The sequence below is a fragment of the Aythya fuligula genome, chromosome 3 (genome assembly GCF_009819795.1).
Source record: "Aythya fuligula isolate bAytFul2 chromosome 3, bAytFul2.pri, whole genome shotgun sequence".
NCBI lineage: Eukaryota > Metazoa > Chordata > Aves > Anseriformes > Anatidae > Aythya > Aythya fuligula.
This window is the reverse complement of record NC_045561.1, coordinates 10,285,631-10,303,724: the sequence shown is the minus strand read 5'-3', so window position 1 is coordinate 10,303,724 and position 18,094 is coordinate 10,285,631. Positions and strand designations below refer to the sequence as shown.

Sequence of the window (18,094 nt, the reverse complement as noted above, 5' to 3'; positions counted from 1 at the left end):
GGCAGGCTTCCTATTCACCTGGGGGCAAGCAGGCTCTTCAAGCTTAATTAGGATGTATGCCCGGCTACAGCATTTAATAGTTAATTGAAGCACCGCGCCAACCTACGGTGCGCTCTGCATGTCTCTCATGCCTCGCGTGGTGGAAGTCCATGGGTGGGAGAGTCGGTCGGGGTGGGGAGAAGGTTTAATTTCAGCCAAGAGGAGGAATGCGTCCAGCACATTGCCTAACTAAGAAAAAAATAAAAATAAAAATCCGCTCTGCCACAATCCGGCCCTGACACATGACATGGGCGGATTAATTAATGCATGATCCATAATGCAGAGGAGTGCTTAATGGCAAAAAATGAAACATTCACAAAATCAGAGCTACAGCCGTAGAGACGTAATGCAAAGCTGCTGCACCACGCAGCAACGCTCGGAGCTACCCAATCCACCCCACTTCTGACGATGCACGTCTTCCGTACCCACTGCGAAACAAATTATTTCACCACTTGTCTCGCAAAAGAGAAACGAATCAAGAAAATCAAAACCACGCCGCGTCGGTCCGATAAGGACCAGTTTGGAGCCTGCATGCATCAGTCAGCAGGCATCTGTGCTAGTGCAGCAAAACGCAAAAAATCAGGCACCGACACAGCGAGGGAGCTCATCACAAACCCTGTCTTGGAGCTCTCACAACCTTGTGCCAGGCTGGCGTGTGCTTTTGTACAAACAGCCACAAAGACCAGCCTCGGAGGGACTTTTTCCATGTTTGCCTCCGTGTGTTTGATGGGACGGAAGACAGTAACCGCCTTCTGACCTTTGCAACAAGCCACGCTGACAAAATCAAGGCTAACCTGCAATGGGAAGTTACCACATATAGCAGCAAATATTTTCCTTAAGCACAAAAGAGGTTAGTATATTTAGCATTTCAATTAGATCATGAATGACAAAGCCACATTCCTGCAGGAAAGTTCCTGTATTCAAGACGTTCCAAAATAAAATGAATATACAAAGACTGGATTTTAGCCTTTCGGTATTTCCTTCCCCAAATCTGAGGTCTACAGTTGTCAGTAGAAGTTAAATATAAAATGGCAAGAGCATGCAGAAGCTGCGAATGCACAAGCCCTCCAAATTCAGCCTTCAAGTTCCTCACATGCCCCTTGGCTCCATGCAAGGAAAACCCTACGTGGCTTTCTGCCATCCACCAACCTAGCGAGCTGCAATCCATAGGAAGGACTTCCCTGGAGCTTGTAGGATACTTCCTCCAGAAAAGGCTTTTAAAATTCTGGATGTATTTTCTGTCCAGAATTTGAAGTTAAATGTCCAATCTACTTTTTTTTTTCCCCCACTGATAACGGGGTATCATTTTCAAGCGTCTCAAAACCCACGATGTAGGAGGAAAATGTGCCTATGGATTAAGAAAATCTCTTTCCTATCAGTTGTTCTCTTTGCTGAATACACTTTCCTTCAGAAGACGGCCACCCAAGCCAACGCATAAACCCAGCCTAAACCCTCACAAACCTCAGCAGGGAGTTTGCTGAGGACCTCGCTCAGGTAGGACAAAGATAACCCCAAACTCCTCCCAGAGGTGAGGCGGGCAGAGCAGTATTCTCCCTAATAATACGCCTCTCTGCATTTTCTGTATTTGTTTCAAGAGACCTCAAGCACAGCTTTTGGCACCAGACAGTCTTCTCCTAACACAGTGTGAGGTTTTAAAACGTGTCATTGTTCCCTTCATTGTTTGCTTTGCACCGTGGGCTCTATGCCGCGTGTCTTTCCCCGCCAGCCCCAGCCATCCTTCATGCCTCAGTCACCTCTCCCTGGCTATTTGCTTAAGGCTGTGTACAGCACAGTCACTTCACATAACACAGCGTACAAGTGCACTTTTATGCGGTGCATTTCAACACAGGAGCTGGAAAGGGCTCTCACGGAGTTTCCCTCTGCCATCCCGAGGAGCCGGCTTTACTCTCAAGTTCAGGGAGCAGCAGAAGGCTCTTACCGACAAAACCACATGCAGAAACGCAAGAAAGGAGGTAACTTATTCCTTCCACCCATGAAAACAACAGCTCAGAAGATTATATATAGGTTATTACTTGAAGAAAGCCTCTTTCCATGGGACAGCTAGCTAAACCCACTGCATCCCCCTTACCCAAAGACTTCACGCTCCCCACTGCGCTTCACAACAGAAAGCAGAACTGGGTTTCCTCTGCTAACACCACAGAAACTCAGTGCTGAGAAGCAAGCACATGAAACTGCTGTCGCTGTACCTGTGGAGCCACCTGAATGAAGCTGCATGGGTATCGTACATGTGGGGGGCATCAGCTGTGCAAAGGAAAAGGATGAGTCTATGGCACGCACACCTGAGCTAGGTTTGGGGTTGAAGTCAACAGCACATCCCCACTGTCCTGCTGGGTACTCACGCTGCCAGAAGCCAGAAAATAACACACTGCTCGTTTTAACGGGAAGGAATAAAGCCAGGTACTCTGCACCTGGCAAAAAAATGTGCCTCCGAACGCCATCTGACACCGGAAAATCCCGTCTGCAGACACAAAGAAGATTCACTTCCACCGCTCCAAGAAAATCCAGTCACCGCCTTCCCATGGCCCTTAAAGCAAAGGGTGACCCAGCTGGTCTAGGTTCACATCACAGCAGTTTGTAAAAGCACGAACTGGAATCAATCAGTACATTAGTATTTTTTCTGCTGACCCATCACCAATTAAGTCAACAGATTTCTCTGCCATCCCCCCCTTCCCTTCCTTCCCTCCCTACCGCCCCCGTTACACACAGAGAGTTTTTTTTTTTTCCATATACACTGCAGAACAATCCAGTACTAATTGTACTAAAAAGCAATGCTGGTAGCTATTTACCAAATATTTTTTTTTAAGGCATCCTAATACTTGGCCTGTCACTTTCATGAAAAGATGAGAGAGGACATGAAGGATCTCTCTTTGATGCTCGGTTCAGAGCACATCGCTGAAGGCCAGCTGACGTTAATCATCCGAAGAGACAACCTCTTCCAGGCACAGACACGTTCCCTGCAAGCACCAGCAGCACTGCTCAGCTAGACCCCTGCGAGTCCATTAAACGAGTCTTTTTGGCTTTAATTGAGACACGCACCGTATGTTAGATATTATTTCCAACTGTTCCATAGACGACAGATCAGAGACAGCAGCTCCACAACCCCCTTGCTGAAGCAGCCAGGTCTTTCCACCCTTGCTTACAGGGCAGGGGTTGCTTCTCTGCAGATGCAGAGCTCTCAGCTCCCACAGCGTGAGTGCATGGCAAGAAAAAGGGTGGTGCATTTGGCCAAGGAACAACTCCAGGAAACACCTAATGGTGTTTCAAGATGCTCCTGTGCTCTGCTGAGTCCCAGTAAGCTGTACTGGAATAAGGCTGCACATGCCTTATGTTGTCACCTGCCAGAGTAAGGCGTCCTTGAGCATGCTCTGCTTTCTCTAGAAATAGGTTCCTTGAGTCAAGAGCAGCCAGAAGCACCAGAAGGAAGCCTTGCTCACCTCCAAAAGCTGCTGTGAGAGCAGTCCTGCAGGCCGGACACGAGCTGCACTAGGGCAGACACACGGATCTGCCCGGTGGCACGCACACAAGGAAATGACTTCAGCATCCCACCAGAGACAAAACACACCGAACCCAAGGATGATGCCGATGCTTTTCTCTTTGTGTACAGAGCAAAAGCAGTTGCTGCAGCTGCAAAAGCGCTCTCCAGAGAGGAGGCAGCTATCCTGAACTGCAGCCATTAACTTGTGTTTGTTTGTCGCCGATTCTGCGGACACTTGGGCATTGCCGGGTTTTAGGCGTTTCCCTTCTCCTACAAAGGAGGGAACCATGGAAGAAGGCCTGCTGCGTGCCCAAGGTTAGGACACCTGGACACAAAAATAAAATACTTGCTTTAAATACCGACAGCACGAGCAGGTAGCCAGCGCTCCCCATGGGTGACACGAGATCTGCTGGAGAAGGTCTGACTGGGGACACTCATTTCTAGTCCCACCTCAACCATTCATAACCCTAGCACATAAACCAAAGCAACGTTTATCCTTCTAAAAACACGTACAGGTTTAGCTATTTGTCTTGCAGTCAAGTATTCCTGAAACGGTAGAATCACAACCTTGCAAATGGTCTAGCGAAAAGTTATTCCTCCTATTCTTGCAGCAGAGGGGAAGCAAAAGAGGGAAACAGTCTAGTAATAATTAACTGTTTTTTCTTAATAAGAAATTTGCAGCGAAGTTGTGTTTTACTGAACTCCCACAGTTTAAGTGCAGGAACAAAGGCCACAAAATTGTCTGCGTCATCGCAGCCCCAGCCACCACGCACACCCTAGGTACATCCACGATCAGCAGCCAGCCATTATATCACTTAAGTCACCAGAGACCTTGAAGTACATTTTGTCTAACCAAGGCAGAAGCAGAGCAGCAAGTGCTCTCCTGCTCATTGCTTTTCCGCTCTGGCTTTGTTTTTTTCTTTTTTTTTTTTTAAAGTCAGCACTGAGAAAGCAATTAAGGCTCTCCTTCTCAACTCCTACAATTGCACGAGCGAGGCGGCCCTGACTCCTGAAGTTTATATATTTTCTTTTCAAAATATGAATGGGAAAGTGTACACAAAACACCCTTCTTTCCCCATCCCTTCCTTCCCATGAGGAGGAGTGTTTGTTTTCTTACCCGACCTTATGAAAGGTTGGGGAAGCTATTCCACCAATACTCCGATAAAGGTAGCCCACACTTCCTTAGAGATACAGCGGAGGGAGGGAGGGGGGGACAGCAGCCCTACCAGCAATTCGAGCCACTAGAAATAATTTCTACTAGACATAGAATGTCAAAGCCAGGGCTTCTTATGTTTCAGTTTACAGATCTTTGTGCTGCTTGCACACCATTTCTGAAACAATCCACACAGCTGCTAACTTTGGGGAACAGGCTTTCCTTGCTTAGAGGGGCTTGGGGTGGAAATGAGGCTTTTCTGCACTCTCTGGAAATGTATTTTGAGGACCTTCTTTAAAGACTTGCACACAGAACCAAACCAAACGAGTGGGTGGCAGACTTTTAAAGCCATAACCTTTTTCATTCATGGGCTGCGGTTTTGAAGCTCCGCACTCCAGCACCAACCCAAAAACTGGGAGACCCCAGCCACATCTCAGCCTCTGGGTACACAAGCGTTTCTGGAACCTACCAACAAAATCAGGAGAAAGGCAAGAGTATTTTTAAAGAGAAGTTCAGTAAAACCTTCACCATACTGCAAGTGCAGGCATTATAGCAGCAGTGAGCCCAGCATCATGCCAGGGCAGTCCCAGGACCAACAAAAAAGACATCAGACATCAAAAAAGCCTCTTTCTGCCCTGCCTCCCCTTCATCTTCTGCCTGGCAATCATTTCTACACGTACCACATGTGCGCAAGCACAGCTTTTTGGTGGGGGAACACCGCCCCGTACACACACACACACAAAGTCGAGCAGAGGAAATCGCCCACCTCCCGCTCACCTCTGCAGCAAGCTTCTGCGTTTGGAAGGATTTTAACCAAAAATGGTCACTTTTTGATGAGCCCGCTGACCTGGGAAGTTTTAAGGTGAAGGGAGACGCAAACTGTTTGGTAAAAGCATGGGCAGAGGCGATTAAGAGCTCGGAGAAAACCGCCGATACTTATCACCTAGCTTGTTTTGGGAACTACCGCAAAAAGGCACATCGCCGGGCCGATAAGATCTCTTCAAACTGGTGGAGTTTGTGCGTACGTAGACAGAAGGGGGGGGGGAAAATGGTTTATTTGGGCTCGAGCGCTCTTCCTGCAGGATGCGGTGTTTACAAAGGGTATTTCGAGAACTTCCTGCCGCCGCTCGCAAGGCCGCTCGCTCCTCCCGGAGCCCGGCCTGGTCTCTCCCGAATTTCCCCGGAGGGCCCCAGAAGGGCACAGGCTTTGGAGTTTTCACCAGCACCCCCCCAGATCAGCAGGGCCAAGCTCAGAGTCACAGAGAGAGGGAGAAATGACAGCTCTCGTTGAGGTGTTTTTCCTGGAAAAATCCTCAAGTTGTCCTATGTAATACTTGTTCTTTTTAAGCACACCTTAAAAATGCAGCTAGACCCCTTTCTCCCCCTTCTTTATTAATAGTACTTTTAAATCATATTAACTCCACGCTTTGCTTTCTTCAGGCAACAAGCAAAAAAAGCTCATCTTCAGCGCTCCTTAATAAGCTTCAGGCCATTTCACATTTGGACTCTTCTGCAGCATGGCAATCCCCAAACACTAAACACTTGCGGGAAAAGGAAAAAAAAAAACACAACACAGAACTTCTTCTCTTAAGCAGCTCTAGTGGTTTAATTATCCCGCAGCCTTTCATTTGTGTTTTTAAGCACGGAAAGCAAGTTGGGCACTAAGTTTTCCCCCTAGTTCAACAACTAAATGCCAAATGCTTTTTTGGAAAGCAGCAGGTCCTCCAGGCAAGGCAAACGTCACTGTTTTTCAGATCTCTCACAGCTCCCTAACCTCTCCATCCCCACAGCCACCGAGCTGCATCCATCCAGCAACAAGACGTACAGAAAGGCCTGGCTGCGACCAGCTCAACGCCTCCCGCGCCAAGTTTCAGTCAAGGATGAGTTATGTTGGCAGCACCATAAATCTCCAGCGATGAAGTTTTTGCTGTAGTATCTCCAGTATTAAGAATAAAATAGAAAAGAGCAAAGCACAAGCATGCATCACTGAAGTATTGGTGGGTTTTACTCAATGTATACATAAAAACACTGAGCCGAACCAGCTCTGAAACACAGGGATTTGTGCTGCGGCCTAAGGCTGATGCTGGACCCTGGCTACTCAATGCTCATCCCCTAGCAGGGAAAATTTGGCTTGCTTTGCAAGGCCACAGCATTTTTCCATATCTAGCCAGTTGGAGCTTCTCCTGGGATTTGGGAGCAGTGGGTTTTGGCTCCCTCGGGCCTAAAACCCTGCTCTCCCAGCCCGAGCAATGGCTTTTCTTCTGGATCGTGTTGTGTGAACGGGGCGAGCAGGGGCATCGCCTCCTCTCCTGCCTTCAGGCACGGTTGCCCAGTGAGGCCCAGTAGGGCTGTGGGGTCTCTCTAGAGATCTCCAAAACCTGACAGGACGTGGTCCTGGGCCAGCAGCTCTGGGTGGCCCTGCTTGAGCAGGGGCCTGGACCAGATGTCCCCCGGAGGTCCCTTCCCACCTCAGCCATCCTGGGATTCTGCGAGCAGAAAGGAAGTTAAGCAGCTGAAATAAACTCCGAGGGTGCTTTGAACGAGCCCGGCTGATAACTCGCAGATTTCTGTGTAATTTTGAAGAACCAGACTGTTTGTAAATAACTTGCAACGCCGGACACAGAAGCCCTGCAGCAGGGGCCGAGTTTACTCCTCAGCTCTGCTCAGGTCTTGCAGTAACTCCTGACTGCATCCCTTTGACTTGTGGAAAATGAAGGAAAAAAAATAATCAACAAACCACCAGCTAGCTCTCTAATAATGAAAAGAGTTGTGGAGATGTGCTCATTGTCCCTGCATCACTCCAGAAATGAAGTCTTTCCGCAGGTGACGGGCTTGCTGTGGTGCAGCACCGGGTTCCAGCGCGCAGGGAAGCGGCTCTGTCATTTCTTGCAGCATCCTGAAACCCCGACTGCTGCCAAGACACCTCCGCTGCATTTCAGCAATTGCAAAAGGAACTAATCTAGCTCCTAACTACTTGCTAAACAGGTAAGCAATGCTAAATATTTTAATGTGTGGAAGGGGGGGAAGCTGCCCAGCCTTCAGCCCCATTTTTAACTAGTGAAAAAAGAAGTCATGCGCGTAGCCACGCAGGACAAACGTAAACCACAATCAGATCTAAGCATTTCAGGTTTCCTCAGGATGCGTGTGCATGTGCACACCACCCTCGTGTCCTCACACGGCTACACAGGTCCCTGTAAGCAGAGAAGCGCTTGCACCACGTCCCTTCCTTCCCCATGAGGCAGATCAAAAGACACCAGGTTTTACAACACGTCTCAGTACTGATGCAAGCCTCCCGCAGGTCAGCAGCAGAGGGATGAGAGTGACCTACTCACCTTCCTTGTTAAAAAACGGAAAAAGCACCTGCTCTCAGCAAGAGACACAGCTTTGTTCCTAGAGAGATGTACACACAGAGGTACCAAGTCTTATCATGACACGTGGCAGGCCGGTTAATACCCACACACGAACCGATCTGTTGGATCGCTCAGGTCTGTGGCTCAGGATGCTATTTGCACCTTGCATCCCCCCTGGTTCTGTGGCTCCTCACCTGCCAAGTGCCATCCAGCAGGGACCAGGCTCCAGCACCATGGCAATCGTTGCTTTGCTCCTCGCCAGGCTTTGCGAAGGTGAGCAGCCCCACAGCCCGCTTCTGGAAACATCACAGATGATGGGGAAATCAAAGAGTTTGGCTACAGAGCCGTGTAACCCCTCCTCCCCGTGCTCGCCAGTAAGAAGAAATTTCCTTCCTCGATGGAATAGCCATCAGCTATCGGGCTCAGCTGACAGACTCAAGATCTCTGCTCTGATTACAGCACACGTAGGAGTCGAGAACAAAGGGGGGAAAAAAAATAAAACGCAAACAGTCCTTGAAGTGTGAGTTGCAAGCAAAGAAAGTCAAAGAAGAAAGTTATTCAAAGAGCCGAAGAACAAGGAGACCGGAGACAAAAATAATAATTTGGGCTAAATCTCCCTCAGACCTCCTGCAACAGGTAGAACCTGCTGGCTGCTGGCACACGCATCCTTCAGGCCCTGAAAGCGCACTTTGTAATGCTGTTTTTGATAAAACACAGCTTGCTTTTAAGGTGAAGCACCTACTTCTGCTGCACGAGGCAGCCGGTGTTTGGCTTTAGGAAAGGAGAGGCAGGGAGCGCTGATGGGACACTCACAGCACCGACACCAACAGTGGGGCTGATGCCCTAAAAAACCCCAAAAACGAGCGCGACGCCACGGCACAGCTGCACAAGGAAGCAGAGCTGTAGGAACTGCGCACGCAGACCCACACATGCCAACCCAACCCAAACCGCAACCTCCGTGCCAAAAAGCTGATACAAAACCAAAGCAGAGGGCGAGGCGCGAAGGGGGGCATCGAGAGGCAAACGGCGAGAAAGCTTTGGGGCAGAGGACATGGAGAGGAGCTGGCAGGCACAGCCCCGGGGAGCCAGCGTGTCACAGCTGACCGAGCACCAGAAAAAGAAACGATGGAAAAGGAAGATGACCAGGAAACGGGGGGGTGGATGTGGGCTGGGGAAAGGTAAGCAAGGAAAAGAAAACTCACAAAAACTTGGCAGGACACAGAAGGAAAGCAAACAAGGAGAATTAGAAACCACCAGCAGAGTGTCCCTGCGGCCAGCGTGGGAGAAAGGGTCAGTGCCACAAGGCGCTGGAGATGGTGCCACCGCTCTGCTCGCTGGCCAGCTGGGAGAAGACCTCCCTTCCTGGTGCAGGGCTGTACAGGGCAGCAGCTTCTCACCTGCCTTCTGCAGAAACAGGGACTGCTGAGGCTCATCCCCCCCCGTGACACCATCCCGACCACCACACAGGACGTGGGGCTCACCAGCAGCCCCCCACCAGCACCACTCTGTGGTCCTTCCTTCGACATCTGACCCATCAGAAATCCTCCTGCAACTGCACATGGGCAGAAACAAGGTGGTTGTACCCTCACGCCCCAAACCATCCAAACCGCTTTTATTTTATTTTTAATTTCCACGCTGCTTCAGAAGCTTAAGTCCTCCAGAAATCAAACTTAGCAAACAGAGCATCCAGAGCTGTACTTTTCAGTTTTACTCATCTCTGTCCCCTCCCAGTCCTGAGCGACTCTTGCAAGAATTACCTGACGCTGTTAAGAAAGGGTGGGAAAAGAAAATAACGCATATTTTTCCATGGATTTGGTGAAGGGAGCAAGCCAACAAGCCACAAGACTTTGACTTCTGCAGAACCATCCATGGGCTGAATCCAAATGCGATGGCATTTGTAAAGGCTGCTCGCACCCTTTACAGAACCGTAACGATACTCGGAGTTCGCCGAGCGCGTCCCTCCCAGGTTTAATATCTCCAGAGGATCATTTATTCTTATTCTGCTGGAGGGAAGGAAATTGAATTTTCCAACCTCTCAAGCATGCCAGAACGTGCACTAAAATGACGGGGGGCTGAACCCAGCAGTCACGTTGCCTCTCGTTCCCGAGCTCCTGTTTTCCCGCCCGGTCCAGAAGAAGAAGGACAATTACCATCATCTCCCTGCGGTTTGGTGGCCTGAAGGAAACAATTTTGTGGTTTCAATCCTGCTACCAGCGAAGCGAGTCCACGTTAAGAAAGAGCCTCCCCTGCACGACGTACACTTTTGTTTGCAGCCTGGGGATTTAATTAAATGGGCAGATAAAGCCTACCTTTTAACCCACGCTAGAGGGTGCGCCAGATCAAGATTAGAGCGCGCTGCAAAAACAGGTCGAAGCAGCTCCCGGCCGCATCCATGCCACGGGCAGGCACCGTCCATCGCCAGCCCCCGGTGCTCCGCGCTGAAAAACCCACTCGCTGGCCCAAAGGCGAGTTCCTTCGGCTTCTCTTCGTCGAAAACAGGTCTAGGGTTTTCTTAAGGTTTGGGCTAAAGTGCTGAGTCCACGGAGGAATTCAAGTCCAGCTCCTTCCCTCTTGCTTGTACGCAATCCTCTTCCCACAGGTCTCTCTCCATGTTGACCGAGCAAACACCCTTGCAGAAATCCCTCTATCTATAGCTGCTTTTCAAGTTGTTTCCAAGACAGAAGCAGAAAGCGTAGCTCCTCTTTTTTTTTTTTTTTCTTTTTCCTTTTTCCATCCGACAGAGCTATTATTCCCTTATAAACAGCAAGTTCTCCAAGTAACTGAACAAAGCAGCTACTTACATGTAGTATTTTAAACAGCCATGTTTTCGGGCCAAGAAATAAACAGTTATATTTTGGCAACCCTTCATTTCCTGTCCTATTTGTGAGCAATAATGTCATGACACATAGTATGTCCCATGCCTTCCTCCCTGGCTCAAGCTCGCAAGAAAAAAATGTTAGCTGAATGAATGGCTTCTGACAGCCACAGAAAAAATCACCAGGATTGGGCAAAAGTGGGTTGGAAATGGAAAAGGAGAAGAAAAAAAAAAAAAAAGATTTTTCAGTGTAAAGGGCAAACTGCTACAGTGATGGGTTCAGTGTTTGGAGCAAGTGACGGGGATGCTGCTCGGCATTGGGAGGTGGGATTGGGGGACCAGTGCAAGGACAATTCAGACCAAAATGAGCCTGGAAGGGGAAAATGCATCGCCCCGAAGCACCGCCACAACCCAACGCTGCGTTTTGCCTCCTAACACACCCGCAACGCCCCAGGTTAACCCGGCAGGGCGAGAAGCCCCGCGGGGCATGGCAGGAGCTGCGCGGGCGCGCTTCCAGCCCGCGGCACCGGGGCTGGGGCAGGCAAAGAAACCCAGCGGGGACGGCCAGGTCGGGGCTGGGGGAGCCGGCTGGGCTGGCGCGGGGCTCCCCGGCTCCATCCCGAAAGGCAAGGCGGCGTTCGGGACCGCCACTTCCTCGTTCTCTGACCTTTTCCATTTAATTACTTCCTGTGACTTTCTTGGAACCCTGCATCGTAATGATGCGCCCGGCCGCCTTCGGGCGTAACTGAATCATTTTATGCCTTCCGATTCGGCTGAATACTCCTACTTGTAACCAGAAATACAGCGGTGACCTGCCTAGGGGACACTGGCTGCCCGCCCCGGGCTCTCCCACCACCTCCCGGCCCTGCGGCTTTAACGCTGCCCGTTCATCATCCCCTCTCCCGGCCCCGAAAAGGGAGAGGAGCAGGGAGGGAAGCAGAAATGAAGCCCGGGAAGCAGAAAGAGGCGCCCTCCTCGCAATGACAAATCGACCTCTAAGTATCGATCGGAAATGGTGCAGTCATTAAGGAACCCATGAGTCTCCGGCATCCTAAGCCCTGTTTCTCCTCCTCGGTTTTGCGAAACGTTTCAAAACTCAACATATTATAAGCGATGTTCTCAAGACAAAAAAAAAAAAGCCAACAAAAGGGGGAAAAAAAACCATAATTTACTTATTTTAAAGTGCATCCTGACAGTGGTCCTTTTTTTGCAATCTGGCTGTTAACATTTGCTCACAGTGCACTCAGTGAAATGAGAATAGCTATGCAAATTAAAGCCAGATATCTAGGGCAAATAGCACGCTATACTACCATTGTTCTGACAGCTAGAGAAAACTTATCAGGAGAGCCCGTCCTTATTTCTTTTAACGCCATATATATTGGAGAAATAAAAAAAAAAAAAAAATCACTTCACCCACCGCCGAAACGAAAAACAACATATGAGTCACTCGCTTCAGCAGCGCTATCAATCAATGCGAGGCCGGAGGGGAAGGGCTTAGGAAGGAGAGCGTGGCGTACCTAAAACACCGAACCCTGTCCCGCAACATCACGGCCCGGGTTGTGCCGGGACGGGCCCGGCGCTTCCACGGTGCTGGCGGCAGCAATCCTAAAAGCTGCTCGGGACGTGGACTGACTGTGTTTGCCAAGGAAATTGGTATCAGGAAGGGGGCTCGGCAGCAGCAGCCCATCGCTCCCCATCTCCTGCTCTGCTTCTGCAGCAAAGCAAGCAGGAGAAACACACCACGCGAGATCCTCCCTCCCGGCACACATAGGAAGGACACGAAACTTAACGAGGCGGCACGTGCGAGGAGGATTTATTCTAATAGGAACTGCAGCCTACAATTAAATAAAAAGAAAGCTGAGCACTCGCTGCTCCACACCGACACTCACCTCTGCGCCAAGGCCCGTGCAAAAACGCGGCTGGGGCAGCGTCCTCCCCCGAGATGGAGGCTCAGCAGCATCGTGCATCGATGCCCACGCGCAGCGAGCACCAGCTCTGGTCCACCACAGGGAACCGGGGCTGCTTTCGTGCTCTACAGCTCACGTACACGGGCCCACCTCTCTCTCCTGTCCGATTTGAGAAATGAAACCGAGAAGCAAACCGAGGACCAGAGGGGTTTTATCGGAAGCGAGTCCACCGCGTTTTTCCAGCCAGCTAGGTCATGGCAATCTGTGAGAGAAACCCAACTTTTTTTTTTTTTTTTTTTCCTGGAAGAACCGTGCCGACTTCAAAATAACCACAATTTCAGAAGCTACATATAAACATGTATTTATAGCCTCTTCGTTAACAAGTGCCAAAAACACAATTCCTCTCAGCACACGCGTTGCAGTCAGGAGCCATTTCCCTCGCCACCGACACCTCTACGGCAAATCACACCGAAACGAGCTCGGCGGTGGGTGTTAAGGCACAAGCCCGGCGCACGCCGGCAATTAAATCTTTACCCTAAGACGGAGCCGGGGTTGCACAATTATTATTTTTTTTTTTCGCGGTGCTTTACGAGCCCTGCGAGGAGCCCTCTCGCCGCGCGCGGCACATCCTATGGCGCTTGGCACCGCACCAGTCCTGCGTGCGGTGACTCATTTCTCTGACTGTCAAACCCCGAAAAAGAGATAGCCAGGAACGATGTTCTGGCGAGGAGGAAGAGCTGCGAGGAGCCGGCCCTGCAATTCGGCAGCAAATTTTTGTTAGGTTTTATTATTTATTTTTTTTTTTTTTTTAAGGGGTGTCAGTCATTTTTCGGAGGCGCAGAAGGAGGAGGGGGGTTAACAGCGGGGAGGGCTGGGAGTGCTCACGTATGGAGGGGGGTCCCCAAATCCTGATTGGGGGTGGGTGTAGGATGGGTTGGGGAGGATTTTGGGGGTGCTGGGTGCAGGCAGCGGCCGCCGGTGACCGGATTTATGAATGCGCCGTCATGTGACGGCCGCCTCCTATTCACAAAACGGCGGACGGGGGCGGGGCTCCGTGGCCCCCCCTCTTCTCCCCCCTCCACCACCCAAAAAAAAAAAAAAAAAAGCCAAAAAAAAAAAAAAAAGCAGCCCCAAAGAGCCCCCTCCTGCACCCCACCTCCAGGGTTTAGGATTAAGGGGGGGGGGTCCCCATTTACACCCCCACACACACTCCCCTTTAACCCCCTCCCCCCGGGGCTCCTCCCCCCCCTTCTTTTTTGGGGGTGGCCTCCGGTTTATTTATTTATTTAATTAATTGAATTTGATTTTTTTTTTTGGGGGGGGGTGGGGGTGGCGGGGGTGCTGTTATTATTTTTTATGAATGAAGAGGGCGGTATGCAAATGAGGGCGGCCCGCGGGGGGGAGCGCGAAATGGCGGATGTGCGCGCGCACGAGCGCGTGCCCGTGTGTGTCCGAGCACGGGGGGGGGGGGAACGAAATAGGGGGGGGGGGTAGGGGAAAGGAACCGGGTCCCAGCACCGGGTCAACAAAGGGGCCCCCCCAATAAATATTAAAGAATAATTAGAAAAGAGGGAAAGGAAGGGGAAAGATCAGGGAAGATGAGGGAAAGGTAAGGGGAAATAAAGGGAAATAAGGGAAAAAATAAGGGGAAAATAAAGGAAAATAAGGGGAAATAAGAAAGAATAAGGGGAAATAAGGGGAAATCAGGGGAAAATAAGGGAAATAAGGGGGAAAAAAAGGGAAAATAAAGGGAAAATAAGGGGAAAATGAGAGAAAATAAGGGGAAAATAAGGGAAAAAAAGGGAAAATAAGGGAAAAATAAAGGAAAAAATAAAGGAAAATCAGGGGAAAAATAAATGACGAAAATAAGAGAAGAAATAAGGGAAAATAAGGGACAAATCAAGACGAAATAAAGCAAAATTAAGGGGAAAAAAAAGGAAAAAAAAAAAAAGGAAAATGGGCAGAAATGCCCCGCGGCCGCCCCCCCCCGTCCCCCGTCCCCGCTCACTCGTCTGGGTAGGCGTCCTCGGTCATCTTCTCCCCGTCTCGGCTCATCCCTCGCCGCGGGCGGCCGGGCAGCGCCTCCGCATCTTCCTGCGCTTCACATGGCGGGGGAGGCCGCGGCCCGACGGCGCGGGAGGGGAGGCGGCGAGCCGGGAGGGGTGCGGGGCTACGGCCGCGCTGCGGGAGGAGGAGGAGGAGGAGGAGGAGGAGGAGGAAGAGGAGGAGGAGGAGGAGAGGCGGCCAAGGCGCCGCGGCGGCGGCGGCGGCGGCGCGGGGTGCGGGCCCGGGGGAGCGGCGCAGCGCCCGGGGGCAGGCGGCGGCGCCGGGCCGGCCCCATGGCCGCGCTCACGCCATGGCGGGGGAGCGGCCGGGGAGGCTGAGCGGGAGGAGATATGGGGCGCTGTGGGGCTCTGTGGGGCTCTATGGGGTTATATGGAAGAGGTGGGGGGGGGGGAGCCCCGGCAGGAAGCAGCGGCGGCGCTGCCGGAGCGGCCGCGGCCGCCGGGAGCGGGCAGGGCAGCGCCGGAGCCGGGCGGGCAGGGAGAGAGGGGAGGGAGGGAGAGAGGGAGGGAAGGAGGCGGTGGGAGGAAGGAGGAGACGCTGCTGCTGCTGCTGCTGCTGCTGCCTCTGCTGCTGCTGCTGCTGCTGGCGCCTCCCCTGCCGCCGCTCCGCCCGCCCCGGCCCGGCCCTCCGGCTGGGGGGTGCAGGGCCAGGGGGGAGCAGGCGGCAGGGGGCCCCGGGGGGGGGTCTCCAGCAGGGGGTTTCAGCCCCTGGGTGTGCCGAGGTGGCCGCAGGGTGAGCCCCCCCGCCAGGGTTTTGCAGCCCTGCACTCGGTTGAGGAGGAGAAACCCGCCCGGCCTCGCCTGCCGTCCCCACACACCCACCCCACACACACGCATAGGGGGACTGGCGCCCCGCTTCTGTCCCCGCCACCGTGGGCTCGGGTGTCCCGCCACATCCAGGGCTGCAGGTCCTGGGGGAAGACGCTCACGGATCCTTCACGTCCTGGCCTGGAAGGGGCCTTTGGATTTTTTGGGGTGGAAATGGCGTTTCTGCTCTGGTGGGTTTCGGTTTCCGAGCGGTGGCGATTCTCTTTTCAGGAATAGAAGTGGAAACTCAGCGGGAAAAAAAGTCTGTGGGCTGCCAGTAAGCAAGAGACGAAGAAAGCTTTGGGGCCTTCTGTATGGGTGATCACCCCCGAGGAGCAGCAGCACATCCCTTAACGTGGTACCAGACCCCACATCTTCGTGGTGGTGTAACGTTAAAACAACATCGTTTTCATCACTAGAGGTTCATCCCCTAACGTTGTAGGATGTGTGAGGGGCAAGCCCGCTCCCCTTTCCCTCAGCAGCCCGTGGCACACTCATTTGGGTGCCAAAGCCACCATCCCCTTGCCACCCAAGCACAGTTGGACCCCCCCGGGCTGTGCAAACGCGTGCCCCCCTTTGGGGAGTTACGCTGCTGGATCCGCTAAATGGTCCCGGCTAATAACACCCCCCAAGACCTCTATTATTATTTTGGAGAGTTATTCAAGGATCCTGCGAGCAGAACGATATGACAAACATCTTGGCAGAGCTGCGCTGGCAGTGGGAGGAAGTGTCCGGGCAAGAGGGAGCGGCTGGGGGCAAGGAAATGGCAGGAACGTAGAAGACCAGATGTAATGGTTTGGCACACCCATCTTTTTTTTTTTTTTTTTTTTTTTTTTCCCCTTTTTTTTCCCCCCTAAACGATGCTGAGACTGCATAGGCTTCCAACTTCCCTAATATCTCTCATGCCAAACATCTCTGTGTTGAGCCGGAGGGTCGATGGGGAGCACGGCGTTCAGCTCTTAGCTCCTGCAGAACCAGGCTAAGGGGAGAGTTACGTGAAAAAAAAACACAAAACAGCCAGGGTGCAATCATGTAATTAAAAGGCCATCATAGCACATATACCCCTGAGGAGGGCTGGGGGCCGGGCGGTCCCGTTAGTGCTGGAGAGCTCGGCTTTCTGAGCTGAGCCTGTGTTAATGTGTTCTGCGTTGTGTGCGTGGACGTTTGTCACCGTGGGGAGAAGCCCGTGCATCTGAGGTACAGAAGCTGAAGTTTTACTCGATCTAGTTTCTTGAGTCATTTCCTGTGGATTTACAAGATCTCACATTTGATCTCTGCTTTCACTGTCATGCTAATTTGGGTGCTGCTAAGCTGTTTATTCCTGGAACAATTTCTCTCGCTGTACAGCCCTCTTGTTATTACGTATATGCTGTTTGTACAGACAAATATTGGATTTTATTTTTCAAATATTCAGGTTGCTGTACTGGTTCTTGAGAGCAGTGCTTCCAAAAGCACTGATTTTTCTGAATGAAAGGGCTCTCCGAGGTGCGATTTCTGCTCATGCATTGCCCTGTTTGCATACAGAGATTCTGCTTACACAGTGAACAGCCTTTCCCCGAGATGGGATCGTTACGGTACCTGCAATTAATTAGGCATTGGTGGCAAAGCTTCAAGACAGCACCTTCTGTGTGCTAATGATTTGCATGCTATGAATATTTTGTGCTTCGTATTTGAATGGAAAGTTCACTGTGCAGAGTGAGACTTCATCTGCTGCAGACAACCTGGTGTATGGACACTGCTTCTGCTTGGACTGAAAACAGACTTCCCCGCGGGCTGTTACGCTCCTAGCTGACACTAATTTTAGGTGAGAAGCGCTGGAATTTGGCAGGACAGAGTTCAGAATGGCGTTTACTGCAGGCTTGCAACGTAGCCTGTTGCCTTCCCATGCTCTTGCCTCTGAAACCTCAGAGCTGAAGCCTTCCACGCAGCTGAAGTAGGAACCTCAATATGAATATCGGTACCTTGTTGACTGTGCTGGTTTCAGTGGCTTTTCCTCTGACTCACTCTGTGACTTTGAATGAGTGAGGAGTGGAAGTTGTCAGTCCTGATTCACCCCATCCTCCAGACAATTACCCCCCGCCCCAATAATTCTTTTGAGCAGCAATCATACTTTAAAAGCAATGATAACATCCGTGTTTCCCCCCCCCATTATAACAGCTCAGAACAGAAGAGCTGCAGAAGCGATCTGCAATGTCTGCAGTCAGCTTGAAAGCTTTCAGAGCTGACACATTTTGGTAGGTCGCAGAGTTAGGAAATACAAAGCTTTTTTCAGCAGGAGTGGGATTTCCGCATGCGGTTTAGAGAATTGTTGCAAGGATTTCGGGTAGCTGCCAGGGGAACAGGAGTTAGAGAGCTCCTTGCAGTCTTCCCAGGATGTTCTCCGGAAGGACAGTAAGACCAGAACAAGAGAGCAGAAAGGAACCCTTGCTGCCAAACAGACTTCTTCACCCAAAAAGCAAGA

General features: G+C 51.3%; 1 protein-coding gene across 1 annotated transcript in view; it reads right to left on the bottom strand.

Moving 5' to 3' along the window:
* The window catches only part of SPRED2 (sprouty related EVH1 domain containing 2), a 58,685-nt gene extending 43,773 nt beyond the window's left edge, over positions 1 to 14,912 (bottom strand). Inside the window, exon 1 of the mRNA XM_032184737.1 lies at positions 14,769 to 14,912. Within this exon, the coding sequence (XP_032040628.1) occupies positions 14,769 to 14,815 (47 nt within the window). The 5' untranslated portion in view covers positions 14,816 to 14,912. The remainder of the gene's footprint in view (positions 1 to 14,768) is intronic.
* Between the last annotated feature and the right edge of the window lie 3,182 nt (positions 14,913 to 18,094).